Genomic DNA, 15,000 nt, shown 5'->3' on the forward strand with positions numbered 1-15,000 from the left:
GCAAAGGCCCTTTGGTTCACACGTTTACACGTTGAATTATTTTGTGATGTTGTGTCCCGTTTTTAGGTCTTTTACTTGTGAAAGCTTTGGTAATAAATTCAGTTCAAAGATAACAAAACACGCTCTTGACAAATCGCCTAGATAAGGATCGTTTTTTTCTCAGAATCATTTTGTTTGTGATGTAACGAGAATTTTATCGGTAGAGAAATTCCACATTACCATTTTTGAGGTTTAAACTCGTGATTAACTTAAGAGTTTTTCGAAACACCCTAAAATAACGTGATGTAGCCCCTTTAAGTTACATAGTCTGCAAAAAAGCTAACTGCAAATTGCTCTAAAGGACGTTTCCCTGCATGTCATGCGTGTCTAGAGTTGCACTAAGCAAACGTTTACGCCACACACTAACGAAGGACTGAACATGTCGGTTTCTCTTCATAATTTCTCTTCTTTTCAGTCTAATCTGATGACAGGTCAAATGTTTTTTTGGTTTATGTGTACACCAAATGGAATCGCGAACCCAGGAGTTATGGTGTAGCACTTTTTTTTCGCGGGGTTTAATTTTTGCGGATATTGCGGATAGCACTTGATCCGCAAAAATAAGTTCCAGAAGAAAAAAAACACCAGCAAAATTAAAAACCGTACAAAACGACAAAAGGTTAAGTCAAAACTTTTTCAGTCTCTGGGGCATAAGAAACGAACTCAAAGCAGTCATTCAAAAGGTCTCGTTATCCGTTTTCTTTCAGGCCGAATTCGCGCCGCAAAAAGTTTGTTCCCGCAAACCTCAAAAAATCGCCAATCCGCAAAATAAAAGTCCCGCAAAATTTTATGCTACACGCTAACAGTAAAAGGCAAGCCAAAAGACAGATGAAGAAAAAATAACATAGTTTTTACATAAAACTCAGAATTTTGAATTCTCAGCGAAAGTTTAATGATAATCGATCGTAAAAACACTAAAATTCCTGGGAAAGCTCATGTGCTAGGCAACCACAAAGGTGCACTTGATCACCTTGTGTCAATGAATGAGGAATTTTATATCGTTCGTGGCTTTTAGAATTAAACAACGTACTTTTTAACCAAGAAACTTACGTCTTTCGTTTTTTAGTTTTGTGGTAATATTTAACTGAATATTTATATTTCATCTGTCGGGTCGGGAAGCCTTCTTTGTCGGGTTATTGACCGAAACCGGACTCTTCTCTGGTCAATGTGGATCAATTCCTTCACTGAAGAACCATTTCTTTCAATAATGAAGCAAAAAATGGACAACAAGCTACCTTTCAAATAATTCTTGACTAACAAGAATAGACCTTTTCGGCTTGTACATTTTGTTTTCCCAATACAGATCATGTGATAATACTCAGGAGGCTTGGTCCTTTGTTTTGTTCATTAAAAAGAGTGCATGCAGGCATATTCATGCTTGCATGCCCTCATTTTAATGAACAAAACAAAAGACCAAACCTCCTGAGTATTATCACATGATCTGTATTGGGAAAACAAAATGTACAAGCCGAAAAGGTCTATTAGTCAAATTTCAAATTGTTTCAAGGTGTTGGATTCCGTCTTTGGTATCCAACTCGAAAACGTTACCAGAGAGTTTGCCGTTTGGTTTCAGTGTTGTACATAACAGCACAGAAATGTACGTGTTGTTTTATCAGTCGTGCAGTAGTCTACTTGACTTTCATTAATATTTTTAAATCAGTTTTCACTGATCACGATCTTCTCTGTTCCAACGCTGTGCAAGCCTTATCGTTCACGGTTTTTGCAAAGGTTTAAAACCTCAACTTCACTGATAACAGGTGATAAAATATTAACGAGCACTCGACGAAGAGGTAAATCGGCGAGTAAATTTCCTTATGCAAATTCTGGACAGACAATATTCAATTACAATAATATTCCACTTAAAGGTCGTTGAAAAGCTCTATTTTTAGGCGCTCATTTGGACGAAACATGTCACGAAAACCTTTTCTAGCGTAAAATTTATTGAAACAAACAAAATAATTGCGTGCGTGCAGACACTCAGGGTCTTTAAATAACTGAGAAGAATGTGCTGCCTTTGTAATTACATCTGCAAATGGTTAGACTCTCTAGTCTTCTCAGATAAGGACGTCTTGTTTATCTAATTGACTTTCCATTGTTGAATTCCATAAGGGTATATATATTTTTAAAAGATCCACTAAAACGCCATTCACATTACAATGACTTTCGACACCATTGCAGGTTAAGTTAAATATTCTACCTCTCTCAAACATACCAAACATACGCGCAGAAGACTTTACACACGAAGACACTACTTACCAGGAGAGAGACAGGAAAGACTTCATGACACGGAAAAGAAAAAGAATTCGGAGAAATAGATGATAATTTTTAAGCTTCGGGTAAATGAGTGCACAGCGCGCATTTTTTTAATATATCCGTGCCATTATAGTAGAAACATCCATGACTTCATTTTACTGTGGTTTTTGCATTTCTTTTAGACAGTTAATGAAGCGATTGGTTATGAAATCTTTAAACCTTCAAAGGCAACAACAGTGATGTGGCAAATCGATGTTGAACTGACCGTGATAGTGCACAATCTTTTGTTTTCCCTTTGCACGGGTTCGCAAAGGAGTAGCGCATGATGTCATCGAAAGATTTGATTGGTTATCTACTTGACAAAAAAAGGTGTGTTTTGTGCACCGTCAAGGCCAAAAATACAGAGAAAAGCATGAAATAAAAACACTTGTCGCGTTTCATAATCATCCCTTAGCATTAACTATGTTTTAGAGTCATGCAACTCACAGAAATGCCTGCCAATTAAGCACGAAACGTTTTCATGCTTTTGGACACGTTGATGTAAATAGCGGCTTGCGGGGATTTATTGTAAAATTTCTCTTTTCTTTTTTTTCTTAAGCCTGACAAAATCCTTTGGAACTGGGAAGTTCAGCTGGAAAAGCAGTCCTCATATTCTGACAACAAACATCCTATCGCTATATTTCAGCTTGATTACGAATCAAAATGCGCCTGCGCCTGGTACAATTTGCCGTTGTGATACTCTTGTGGGGGGCTTGTTTGTTCGTGCTAATTTCCTTGTCAGGTAAATTATGCTGTTTAATTTACTTATGGTAAATTTATTAAAGAGAGAGAAGCGTAATCTAAAAATATATATGTTATTAACCAGTTGGGTCATCCGTATTAGGAAAAACTGTGCCCAAGGCCGCGGGCGAGGGCAGTACACGAGACAGAGGGCACAATCATGATTAGATGAAAGATTTTTTTTTTTTTTAATACTACTTGCTCACACAATGGTAAAAAAATGATGATTGACATTATTGCATGCAATAAATCGTTTTTGGCTAACAGATCTTATTCGTGCTCTCTGATATTTTGTGGGCGATATCAAATCTTTTAGTGACTCAGATTTAAAACGCATTTAAAAGCTCGGGCTTGGCATTAATCTTTCCTGGCCTCCATACTGAACAGTGTAACGACCTCGAACTTTCAAGTTGGGTTTCACTGAGGTGGCTCAAACCAGTTTCAACACTTGAAAGAAACGTTCTTATTGGAAGGATTGACACTACAACACTTTATCACTTGACAGCAATGTTATGGTACCATATAAAACACTAATTATTGCTGAACAAGAGTCATTTTTGTAACGTAAAAAATTACCGTGGCAGCAGGAAAGCCCTACAAAGACACCCCATATTTTGGCTTTAGCTGCTCATATTTCAAAAACCAACTCGGTGAACCCCATTTTTTATCTCTGAAATTTAATCAGCATGCCAAAATGAAACTTTCCGCAAAGTTAAAAAAAATCCGTGGAGCGGATTTACAGCCACCTTAAATAATTGAAAATTTAAGGTAGCTCTGAATCCGCCTCACGGAATTTTTTTAAACTTTGCAGAGAGTTTCAGCTTGGCTTTCTGATTACTTTCGTACAATAAACAATTGGGGTCACCGAGTTCGTTTTTCAGACTGATGAGCAACTAAAGCCAAAATTTAGGGTGTTTTTGCAAGACTTTCCTGTTGCCATGGTAACTTGTTCAGCAATAATTGATAATACACATGGTTCCATAACATTGCTATGTGATAAAGTGTTGTCGTGTCAATCCTTCTAATAACAAGGTCTCTTAAAAAAGTAAGAACTGGTTTGAGCACCTTAAGTGACACACAATAAGCGAACGTCGATTTTTAAAATTGAAAATTCAGCAGAAAAGAAGGACTTTGTATGTTTCATTAAAAGAGGACACAAATATTTTCAGTCAATGATTTTCGCATGAAATTACAAAAACGCTACATAAAATACCAGATCTGGGAAAAAGGGAAAATTAACTAGCCCTCGAGCAGGCTCACTTTGTTTGGGGCATGGGACGAGTATTTTGGCGGCGGACACACTGACGCGTGAGCCACAATCATGTCTTTCTCACGTGCTTACGGCTCCGCCGCCAAATTACTCACTCAATATCCCCAGAAGAGCAAGCCTACTGGCAGGCAAACAAATTAACAAGCCAACGAGAGAAGGGAGGACAACAAGGAGCCAAAGGACCCAACATGCACCATTGAGGCAAATTTAGCGTCTATCGCGTTTTTTATAATAAATGGTTTTAAAAGTAGATTCTTTTTGGTCTCTCAGGGATTACTAAAAAGACTAAAAAGTACATCACAGCACCAATACCTATCCATACAATGGTAAGTTATGTGCGTCATCTTTTCTTATAATCTGTCGTGCATGTATTTTGTTTCTGATTACCCCGAAACTGTTAAATATTTAATATACGTTTACCCCACCCCTAATCTTCTTATTATAGTGAGTGTAATCGTGGGGATGCCTTTGCCACTTTCCAGTCAGAAGAGGAATTGGCAGAACTCTCATAGATTACTGGAGCAACGACTTTTAATATTCTGTTTAAAAATGTATAGATACCAGTTGCCTTTGACATCTTAATTACCTCATTAAGAAATTTTAAAACTTTGGCGGGGTCGATTGCTTTGAAGGAAAAAAAAAGAGGATCTATCTTACTCATCAATAAATCCTCCGGATTGACATTATCATCGTTGAACGGAATTCTGGAAGCGAGAATTTGGCTTTCCCTGCAAAATAGTTATTTAAGCAACTTGCAATATCCTCTGAATTGGTCAAAGGCTCAACAAAAACAATCTCAGACAGACAGACAGATAGATGGATAGATAGATCGTTTCCCCAAATTTCTGGGTTCCCTTCACACGCGTTAATTTAAAAAAAAAAAAACAATACACCTAGGCCTTTCTGTCACGACACATTCTTACACATGGACACTCTCGTCGCAACGCAGCATTAAAACTATAAAAACTTTGCTCTCTCGGTTTAAATTATTTTCCGCAAAACTGAAAAAAGAAAAAAAATGACCCCGCGCCTGAAAAAGCAAAACCGTTGGTTTTTTTGGCGGAAAGTTTATACAGAATATAACTAAATGGAGAGGCACAAGAGGAACGAAAGAAATAAAAGAAAAACAAAGCAACAACAACAACAACAACGGCAAAACCCGAAAATCTCTGCAAAATCCGGGCAAACCCCCTTCCCTTTCCTTTCCACCATCATTAGGAAAAAACCTTCGTGAATATTCTTAGTGCTGCCAGACAGTCTTTTGAAGGTTTTTCCTAATGATAGCTGAAAGAACGGATTTCTCGGAAATTTCAACATTTAATAATCGCAATATCAATATTATATATAGAGGATATTACATGGCGGCGTGGGGATACGAATTTTATCTGCGAGTGCTGAAAGTATATTTCGCTCACTCGTAAGAGATACCAACCGCTAAAACACGCATGTTGTGTAACATGAAACAAGATATGAAAGTTATGAAAAGCAAATCATGATAATGTAAAATTTTGCAAAAAAAATTTTAATGTTGTAGAAAAGAATTATATTGAAGCACAAAAGTAGGCTTACAATGAAGACGAAGCTCGCGTTTTATTGACTAATCGTGTTCGTTACTACGACGAGATCTATATCCTCACATGTGAAAGGTAAAAATGTTCGCTGCAAGCGTTGAAGATATGATCTTTTAGTAAAAGGAGAAATCCTGGTATTTCATCATTATCTTCATAATTAATATATATTAGCGGCGCTCTGCGCGTGCCGAAGGCACGCGGAGCACTATAGTTAACAAAATGTGGTAACCCATCGATGCGAGAAATTTTGGTTTTAAAGCCATGACGTCATCGAACGTCCGTACGTCCGTAGGTACGTACGTCCACCCCTCCATGTATGCCAGTGTGACCAGTATCACGCTAGTTTACAGCATTCATCTTTGATACTGGACATCCATGTTATGATCAATTGACACCTGTCAAAACAAGATATCCGCTGACTAGTAACACGTGACCATATCGCGGGCTTAGAGCTCACCGAGGTCAGCTGTTTTTCTTTTAATTTGACCGCTGAGCAGGTACTGGTTTTCGATTGGATTGCAGGCTCAACGCAGGTTAACTCACCTAAAAATAATCGAGGCTTCGTTTTTCGCGCGCTTTCTGTGGCTCGACGCGGCTACACGCCCATACTACTCAACTATAGTTCTTACACAGTCAACGCTTTTCGTGTTCAGGTGGAAAACGGTTTGGAAAATGTTTTCTTTCTGCATTTTTTACTGGTTTCAATCCAGTTTGACATATCATGATAGCTGTGGTCCACACTGGTGGCTACGCAGTTATTCAAGTCAAGCATCGTAGGAATATGGACTTAAAGTTGAGTGTTTATTTTTAATTTGTTTAGAGCTGCTTTTTTTCTCCGTATTGCAATTTTTGGCATATCTTTAGAAGCTCTGATAACGTTGCATGATGCCTGGAGAACCTATGACTAGAACAGAATGAAACGAAAGGAGAGAGAAAGAGAACGTCAACGACAAAACAGAATACCAGTAATAGCTCATATTTGGTGGAAGAATTTACCCCACAAATTCTTTCCTTGGGCACTAAACCGTTTGTTATTTTACGGATGCGTTATCATCCCTGAGTTTAAAGTGGATGCGTATTTTTAAAAAGTTGTTTGATCGGTGTTTCCTTTGTTCAGGAATGAAACTCGAATTTTTATTCTCAACTGGAATTGAATAACAATTATTTGTACTCTTTTGGACATACCTCTTGATTGCAGTTTGTTAGTTGACTGATGTTCTGCTGATCATTCTGAATGCTAGCGAGAACGTTTTTTTCTAAAAGGAAAACGTTTACGTCGTTATTGCGGCTTAGTGATCGAGTTTATTGTTCGCTCAAAATAGCTGTTGATTGATTACTGTAGGTTAGTTGATTGATGATCTGCGGATTATTCTAAATACTAGCAAGAACATTTTTTCTTTAAAAAGATGTTTAATATTGTTGCTGAGGATTAGTGCTCGAGTTTATTGTTTGAATAAAATAGCTGTTGATTGCAGTAGGACACGGTTGATGATCTAGCATTAATACTAGCAAGAATATTCGTCTAGAAGGATCACAAAAAAAGAAATTGGGAATAGACTGCGAGCAGTCCCTTCATAAATCGGTCGAGCGGCCCGCTTTTTTGAGGCAGTCGTGTGTTGTCACGACAACGAATAAAAAGACCGAGGGAGTCTTGGGAAGAGGAGAGAAAGAACGGACTGCACCCGCTTTTGTAACCATCGCGTTCAGAATGACCGAATCCATTAATCTAATTAGTTAAAGTGATATGACAGATGTTTCGGCCTTTTTTTTATTGCTAATGTAAATAAAGACTAAAATAACTTCAGTAACGGCGTGGGAATATTTTTGTGCTTGTCGAATTCAATCAACTTTTTAGAAAGGAAAGCGCAACCTCGTTCCCAGGAAACATGACGAAGTGCGGGATTTGCTCGCATCGCTGCTCCAGGATGTATGCCATGATGTCAAGATCGAACCACATCTGCAGACCCTAGCCGGAGAAATTCTAAGGAGCAGTAGGAACTCATCAGATGAAGCCCGCCTAGATGTTAGTGCGCAAGGGTTTTGGCAAAGGGGGCAAAGTGCATTTTTTGATGTAAGGGTGTTTAACCCATTTGCAAAGAGCCACTTAAACCAAAGACTTCAAACTGCATTCACTTCCAACGAAGGCACTCCAATCAGCGCATCATTGAGGTTGAGCATGGCTCCTTCAGCCCCCTCTTGTTTACACCTTACGGCGGAAGTGGGAGGGAAGCTGAGCGATTCTTAGCTGAACTCGCGCACAAAGTCTCTGAGAGGAAACACATGAGCTACAGCACTGTGATTGGCTGGCTTACGGCCAAACTCTCCTTCAACCTACTAAGATCAGCTGTGCTATGCATAAGAAGCTCAAGAGCATCCAGGCAGGAGTTTAATGTCGACGTTACCGAAGCGATAATCTCTGAAGCAACTGGAAAGACCAGATAATTAACTGTATATACATGATGGTGGACCAGACGCTCAAATATCTTGGACATATGGCTGGCATGATTGATATTAGTCGCAGATCCTGTTCATGAAGAGGGTTGTCAATTTTAGGAATCGTTGTTATCCGGGCCACTTTCGAAGCTGTAGGAAAATTGGACTTCTCAATACACGTGTTAATGATGTTAGTGAGTGGACCTGAGATATATTCAGCCACTGGCTTCAAGAACTTGACTGGTATTAAATCAGAGCCTGTTGACGTATCAACGCGTAAGGTTTTTATTTCCCGTACGTCGATGTCCTGAGGGATGACCTCTCGGAGGGCGCAAGGTTCACATTCAGTGTTTAATTCCTTTCAGTGAAGGCCGATAATAACTGTAGAACCGACCAATCCGAAAGAAGAAAGATGTCAGGCATGCCCATAGTATTTCAAGTTGCCCACACTAGCTCTCGTGTACCTTGCTTGCTCAAGCCAATCACTACATGTTATTGCAAAATAGGTGTCTCAAACGAAGACCTAGAAAAACTCGTTTGTTGATGAACTCTCTTTGACGACAAGTCTTCGCCTGGATGGTACTTGAGCTCTCATCGTATATCACGGAACACAATGTCTACAATGTCTGATAGTTCTTTACTGTAACTAGTAGAAATCTTGGATTACTGAAGTGCGTTCAAATTCGCTTGCGAAGCAAAGGAGATGGGTTGCTCGACCCTCAGACCAAAGTCTGAGGGTCGAGCTTGTACCTCAAAGTCCAAATTTAATGCAGATTTTCATTTCGCAAATTACCAATTTCGTCGGAGTTCATTTCGCAAAATACAAAATTTCATTTTCTTTTGCTTCGTCTCGCAAATTACGGTAAGCAAGAGAGGATGAGGTAACAGAAGGGATCCCAATGCCCCATCAATTTTTTTTAAAATCTATTTTTAGCTTCGCAAAGCTATTTTAAGTTCTTGTTGCCGATGCCACGCACATTTAAAATTTTGTAACGCCATTCCAACCGGTCAATAAGGTGCCTCTCTTAAAATAGTCGCGTAGCCAAAATTAGATTTTTAAAAACTATCATTGGAAGAGGCCCATATATGGGGGATCCCGTTCTCTAATCTCATCCTCTATTGCAGTGAGCTAATAGGTTGTCCCTCCCATGATTTCTGTCTTCCTGAATATCCAAAATTGAAAATCAAGATTGTGTCTTTCCTAATTTTCAATTTACTATTTTGATGAAATTTGAAGGGACGGAAGGTACACGAACCACTTAGAAACAACTGTCCCTGTAATGCGTAAAATGGAACTCGATGTGCACTAGGGAACACACACATAGGAACAAATTCTTTTTTAACCTACAATAAAAAGGAATAGCTGCAAAAAAGGGACCAGACGCATAAGAAAACGAGTTCTTCTTGGACAATTAGGAAAGAACAGAAAATGTGCAATTTCATGCGCGATTCCGAACTCGGATATATGACGAATTAGTTTACATTCAGTATCCAAAAGGTTTCCCATTTAATCGAGTGGAACACAAAAATGAGGAATAAAAGTTTCCCGCTTTTAAGAAGGCAACGTTCCAAAATCGAAAGTCAGAATGGTACCGAAAAACATTTAATACCCGACATTTTAAGTTAAACCAGTTGTGAACGCAATTTTAGCGATTTCCTTTCATAACTGCGAGGATTATAGCTTCACTTGATTTCATATCCGCAGATCAATATATGATTTATTTCATATATCATATCGTTCATTGATTTATTCATCACGGAACATTGGAACCCACAAATGACCAGCTCTCAACATCAGTGGCTTCATAGCCCAGTTAGTTAGAGCGTCGCAACGGTGTCGCTTCTCCTTACAATTGCTAAAGTTGCGTTCATAACTGCGAAAATCATAGCTTCGTTCATTGAAATAACTAATTGTTGTGAAACTTTACTGCTGACGTTAGTATAATCATCGATTTTACGAGCAAATTTCTTTAGGGAAGTTTCATCCCTCGAACTGTTAGGTTACTCGTCCAACAATTTGGCTCCAGTAAATAGAAAACTATTTTTGTACTAGCTTCTGCGATTTTTTGGAAGCTCAGATTTGTTTCTGGTCGATCAGAGTCCATAGTCGTGCCGGAAGGAGGAACTATACGTAAACATTTCAGAAGAATTCCTAGGCGTTAGACCACTAAGTATTTAAACATCCAAATAGTCTTTCGGCGCTTTCGCGTCGCTTCAAGGTTTAGCCATCTCACCCCTGTAAGAGCTTCACAAACTCTATTGGTAGGAGGCACCAGTGATAATACGTACTGCTTTGTTTTGCCATTTTTGCAAATAAGCCATTTGTATGTACAATAGAGTTGTACTGTTGACCCTTTTGCAAGTCAAGTTTTCAAATCTTAGCACAGGTTTAATCCTTTTGGCATACTTAAGCTGCGTGCGTGGCCGGAATGCAGAAAAATCTTTTCGAAGCTCTTCGCTCGCACGGAAACGTTTGCCAAACAAGCCAGTTGCTACTACTTTAAATATGATAATTACCTTTTAACAAATTTTAATGCAAATATCCTAAGACACTTAAATAGGTTTTGCTTACGCCTGAGGTAACCTCTTTTAAAGAGACGTAGTTGTATCACGGCGTTATTACTCGGGCCCGTAGGGGCACGAGTTATAAAATACGTTTGATTTCAGTTTTATTTTTTTCCAGCAAAATGCACAATAGAAAAACGTGGCGGTGTTGGATTGAGTAATGCACAATAGAAAGCTCGTGGCGGTGTTTTGATTGGGTAATGCACAATAGAAGCCACGTGGCGCAGTTTACATTACTTATTTAAAGCAAACTACGTAATATAAGATCATGAAGAGCACTGTGATGCGTTGTTTCGGATTTATTTAGTGAAGATCGACGTTGCGTTGGGTTAATGGATTTATTCTTGGGGCGCTCAAAACACATACAAAGAAAGGCATAGGCTTTTCGCGGTAGACCCACACTAAAAGATGTCAAGCGTCAGCTTTGAAACAAGTCGTACCGCGAACTGAATGAAACAAGAGTATACTTGAATGTAACTGAAATGGACGCAACCATTGAAAGTGATACAAGTCAAAATACAAATTCTTTAATGAGCAGCGGGTACCTTACTGAGAGCTACTTTGAAGATGACAGCGACAAAGAAAATAACTCCACAAACAAATGGACGTCATATTGGAATCTTCCTAAGACAAAGTAAAAACATTGGCACAGCGAACAAATGGCCTCACGCTTGTACCATTTTCACCGCGAACAAACAGCCTCCCACTCAGTGTACCATTGACTACGGAGATACGTTTTTTGTCTATTGCGTATCTTTGTTTGTTATTGTTAAACAGTTTGTTACTTGTAGTGGTCTAGCTTCTATCCTAGCAATATTAGCGATCGTGTTCACTGCCGTCTTGTGTATATAGTTCTGTTCTAGTTTGTTAGTGGAGACTGTGATCAGCTCTTTAGAAAATAAATGTGATCTAAAAAAAAGTTATTTACCAGCAAAGGGTCGGTCCGTATAGCAAAAAAATATGATATCGGTCTTGAAAAAGCTGCAATTTCAAGGCCTCGGCCACAGTTTTTCTCTATACGGTCCTCCCAGCTGGCAAATAACATATTTATTTTGACAATTGGGTGCATGCTACTGTGAGTATTTAAATTACAACAAATTGTATATTTTAAATATTTGATTCTAGTGCTATGGATTCATTTGGCATGGCCATCCTCAAGGAACTTGTGTACTTCTGAAGAGTTGATATATGGTGCACATCTTCACGTGTCGCGCACGTGACAAAGTGTTTTTTACGTGCATCACTGCACGAAAGTTTGGTCATCTTTGAAAGATGTTTATACATCTCACCTTCGTTTCTCTTTCATTTTTTTCTGCAAAAGATGTTTCGATGAATCATTTCGTTCCATCTTAAACCGTTCAATTAGCGTTTGCTTTCTCAAACACTGAGCAAGAATAACCATCGATCAGTAAAAAAACAATGTGCTTTTCTCAAATTTTACCTCGAGTCCAGTGGTCATTGTCACTACCTGTAATGAAGATAATCTGGGTCCGGGTATTCACTACATGCACAGTCGAACATCATGAGAATCGCAATGTGAGGCCGATGTAAGAAGGACAGACTTCTCTCTTTTCTTTTCTTTAGTGCTAAATTAACGATACACCACTGTACTTTTGCAGGCCCGAGTATAGGGTACTTGTAGCCTCTTGTTTTTCTTGCCCGCAGTTTAAACCAGTCTCATTCCTTATCTTTTTTTCAGAATTCATATATGCAGAATACCGATGTCCAACCTCAGCTGGAAGAGAGACAAAAAGGGCGACAAGATCATCTTAAGAAATATTGCGAGTCGCACAATCTCGGCCATTTTAACGGAAATATTGACCGGGAAAAATTGCAATATTTTATGGTAAATGAGAAGTATAAAGTAATCTATTGCTATACTCCTAAGGTGGCATGTACTCAGTGGAAGAAAGTGTTTTTGGCCCTCAAAGAAAGTCCAAATGTCAACGTTGACGTTCACAATCGAGGCAACTACAAGTGGCTTAATAAGGGTTATTCTGACGAGGAGATTAAGTTGAAGCTTCAAACTTACTTCAAATTCTTGTTCGTTCGTGAGCCTTTCGAAAGGCTGTTGTCAGCCTATGAAGACAAGTTTGTTGAAACGCCAGATGCACATTACATGAAAAGATATGCAAACAAAATTGTAGACAACTTTAAGAAATACACAGATCCGAGTTCAAACGACACGTTAACCTTTAAGAAATTCATATACTTTATAACTGGCATTGGCTTCAACGACGATCATCACTGGGCAACATACGAAAAGCTTTGTCTTCCTTGCGATATACAATACGACTTTATTGGCCATCTCAACGACATGCCAGAAGAAGCTCGTTACGTTCTTCGACGGACAGGAATGGATAAAGAAGTGACTTTTCCACCTCTTGTCAGCCATAATACATCGAGTAAAATGATCAAGAATTTCGCTACGATTTCCAAAGCTAAGATTTTTCAGCTTGCTAAGCTCTTTCAGAAGGATTATGAAATGTTCAATTACCCCTTTCCAGGAGTTTTGTCTGACCTCCTGGGAGATTTTACGAGTAAAGGTTGATACTCGCTAACGAACGAGGGAAAATGGAATGTTCAATTAATATCTTTGGGGCTACTTCATTTTTGGAAAGTCATCAAATCAAGATTTCGTATGAGAAACTCACACCTAGTTTAGGTGACACGTGTTAAGCTGGGACGGGGGTGGGCTGGGGCGTGAGGCGTCGTTATGAACATATGTCTCGTGCAATGCCAAATCAACCAATAAAGAATATGTTACAAAAACTAACTCATTCACGCGCTTTGAATTTGCACGAATTTGTGTAGAGAATATTTCTTTGACTTTGAAAGGCCTAAGGGCACGTAAGGCAGCCGGTTGCCGGGATAAAATTCCTGCGAAAATTCTTCAATTAATTATCTGCGTGCATATTGTTGACATGTTATTGAAAGTAAAAAGGGACCTAAGGCACTTATGAGTAACTTTCCATGAAAATGCAACTGGGATTACCATCTTTGACAAATGATAAGTGGAGCTAACTCCAGGCTCTAAATTCTAAGAATTTACAAAAAAATTGCGTACACTCAGTAAAAGCTTCGTTTATTATTTAAAGGCCTAGAAACTCTCTTTTTACTTACGTAATTAAAGTAGCGGCGTGTGCCTTTCTAAGATTGATAATTTTCGAAACGAGCGTTGAAATATGGCTATACCATCAAGGGCATATTTATAAGTTATCTCATTATTGCTAAGGACAAACAACTTTGGGAGAAGACCCATCTGACAGTCACTGTCTGCACAATCTCCTACCGAGTAGCGAACTTGTCGATCATAGCGTAAACGTGGCCATGACTATATATTCTCACGAATGAATCAACACTGAACACATAAGTAAATAGATAGTTTTTTTTTTTCTACTTCGTATAATCCCTTTAATCTAATATACATTTACTCGTTTTGTTCTTACTTCTTATATTTTATCTGAGTGATTGCATTGTAAACTTGAACTTGCACGTTTGTTTGCAGGTATTTAAGCTTTTAAATAAAGATTCATTCATTCATTCACATACATAATTTTCAACCTTTCCCTCGTGACATTCATTTACATAGACGATTGGAAGACTGCGCTTGTAACGCTTCTTTTTTTAATCTGGACCAGGACGGCAAAGAGATAACTACCGTCCAGTTTCCATACTACCATTGTAAAATTCATTAATAACTCATAAGGGTGACAGCCAACATAAACGCATTCAGGTCACATGTATAGAGGTTTTACATGGCATCCATGTTGCATGGCAGGAACAATGAAAATGTTTTGCATTAGAAAGAACATTTGTTCCCATAGGAAAAAGAATCTATTGTTCCTGCCATGCAACATGGCTGCCGTGCAAAACCTCTTTTGCGCAAATCTCGTTAAAGTTCAACTTTCTGAAAGCACGGGGAGGGATTGAATAGGTAGCAGGGAAAGGCTGGGGTTGATGAATTGTTAATTAGTTGAATTATTATCAATAGGATTAACTTTTATAAAGATCTCTAACTCGCCTAATTAGTATGCCTAAATGTGTAAAATTCAATGCTGAATATTTCCAAACTCTTATGGAACAACTCCA

At 38.6% G+C, this 15,000-nt stretch overlaps 1 protein-coding gene across 3 annotated transcripts in view; it reads left to right on the top strand.

The window, feature by feature from the left end:
- Positions 1-14,449, top strand: part of LOC137973628 (carbohydrate sulfotransferase 11-like) — a 27,711-nt gene extending 13,262 nt beyond the window's left edge. Inside the window, exons 1-4 of one of the 3 annotated variants that reach the window (XM_068820475.1) lie at positions 2,003-2,071; positions 2,888-3,070; positions 4,610-4,665; positions 12,608-14,449. In XM_068820475.1, coding sequence (XP_068676576.1) covers positions 2,992-3,070; positions 4,610-4,665; positions 12,608-13,459 — 987 coding nt within the window. In that variant the 5' untranslated portion in view covers positions 2,003-2,071; positions 2,888-2,991 and the 3' untranslated portion in view covers positions 13,460-14,449. Of the gene's footprint in view, positions 1-2,002; positions 2,147-2,887; positions 3,071-4,609; positions 4,666-12,607 lie in introns of those variants that run through there. The other 2 variants (XM_068820476.1, XM_068820474.1) reach the window with 2 other exon arrangements.
- Positions 14,450-15,000: the final 551 nt, after the last annotated feature.

The sequence above is a fragment of the Montipora foliosa genome, chromosome 10 (assembly GCF_036669935.1).
Source record: "Montipora foliosa isolate CH-2021 chromosome 10, ASM3666993v2, whole genome shotgun sequence".
NCBI lineage: Eukaryota > Metazoa > Cnidaria > Anthozoa > Scleractinia > Acroporidae > Montipora > Montipora foliosa.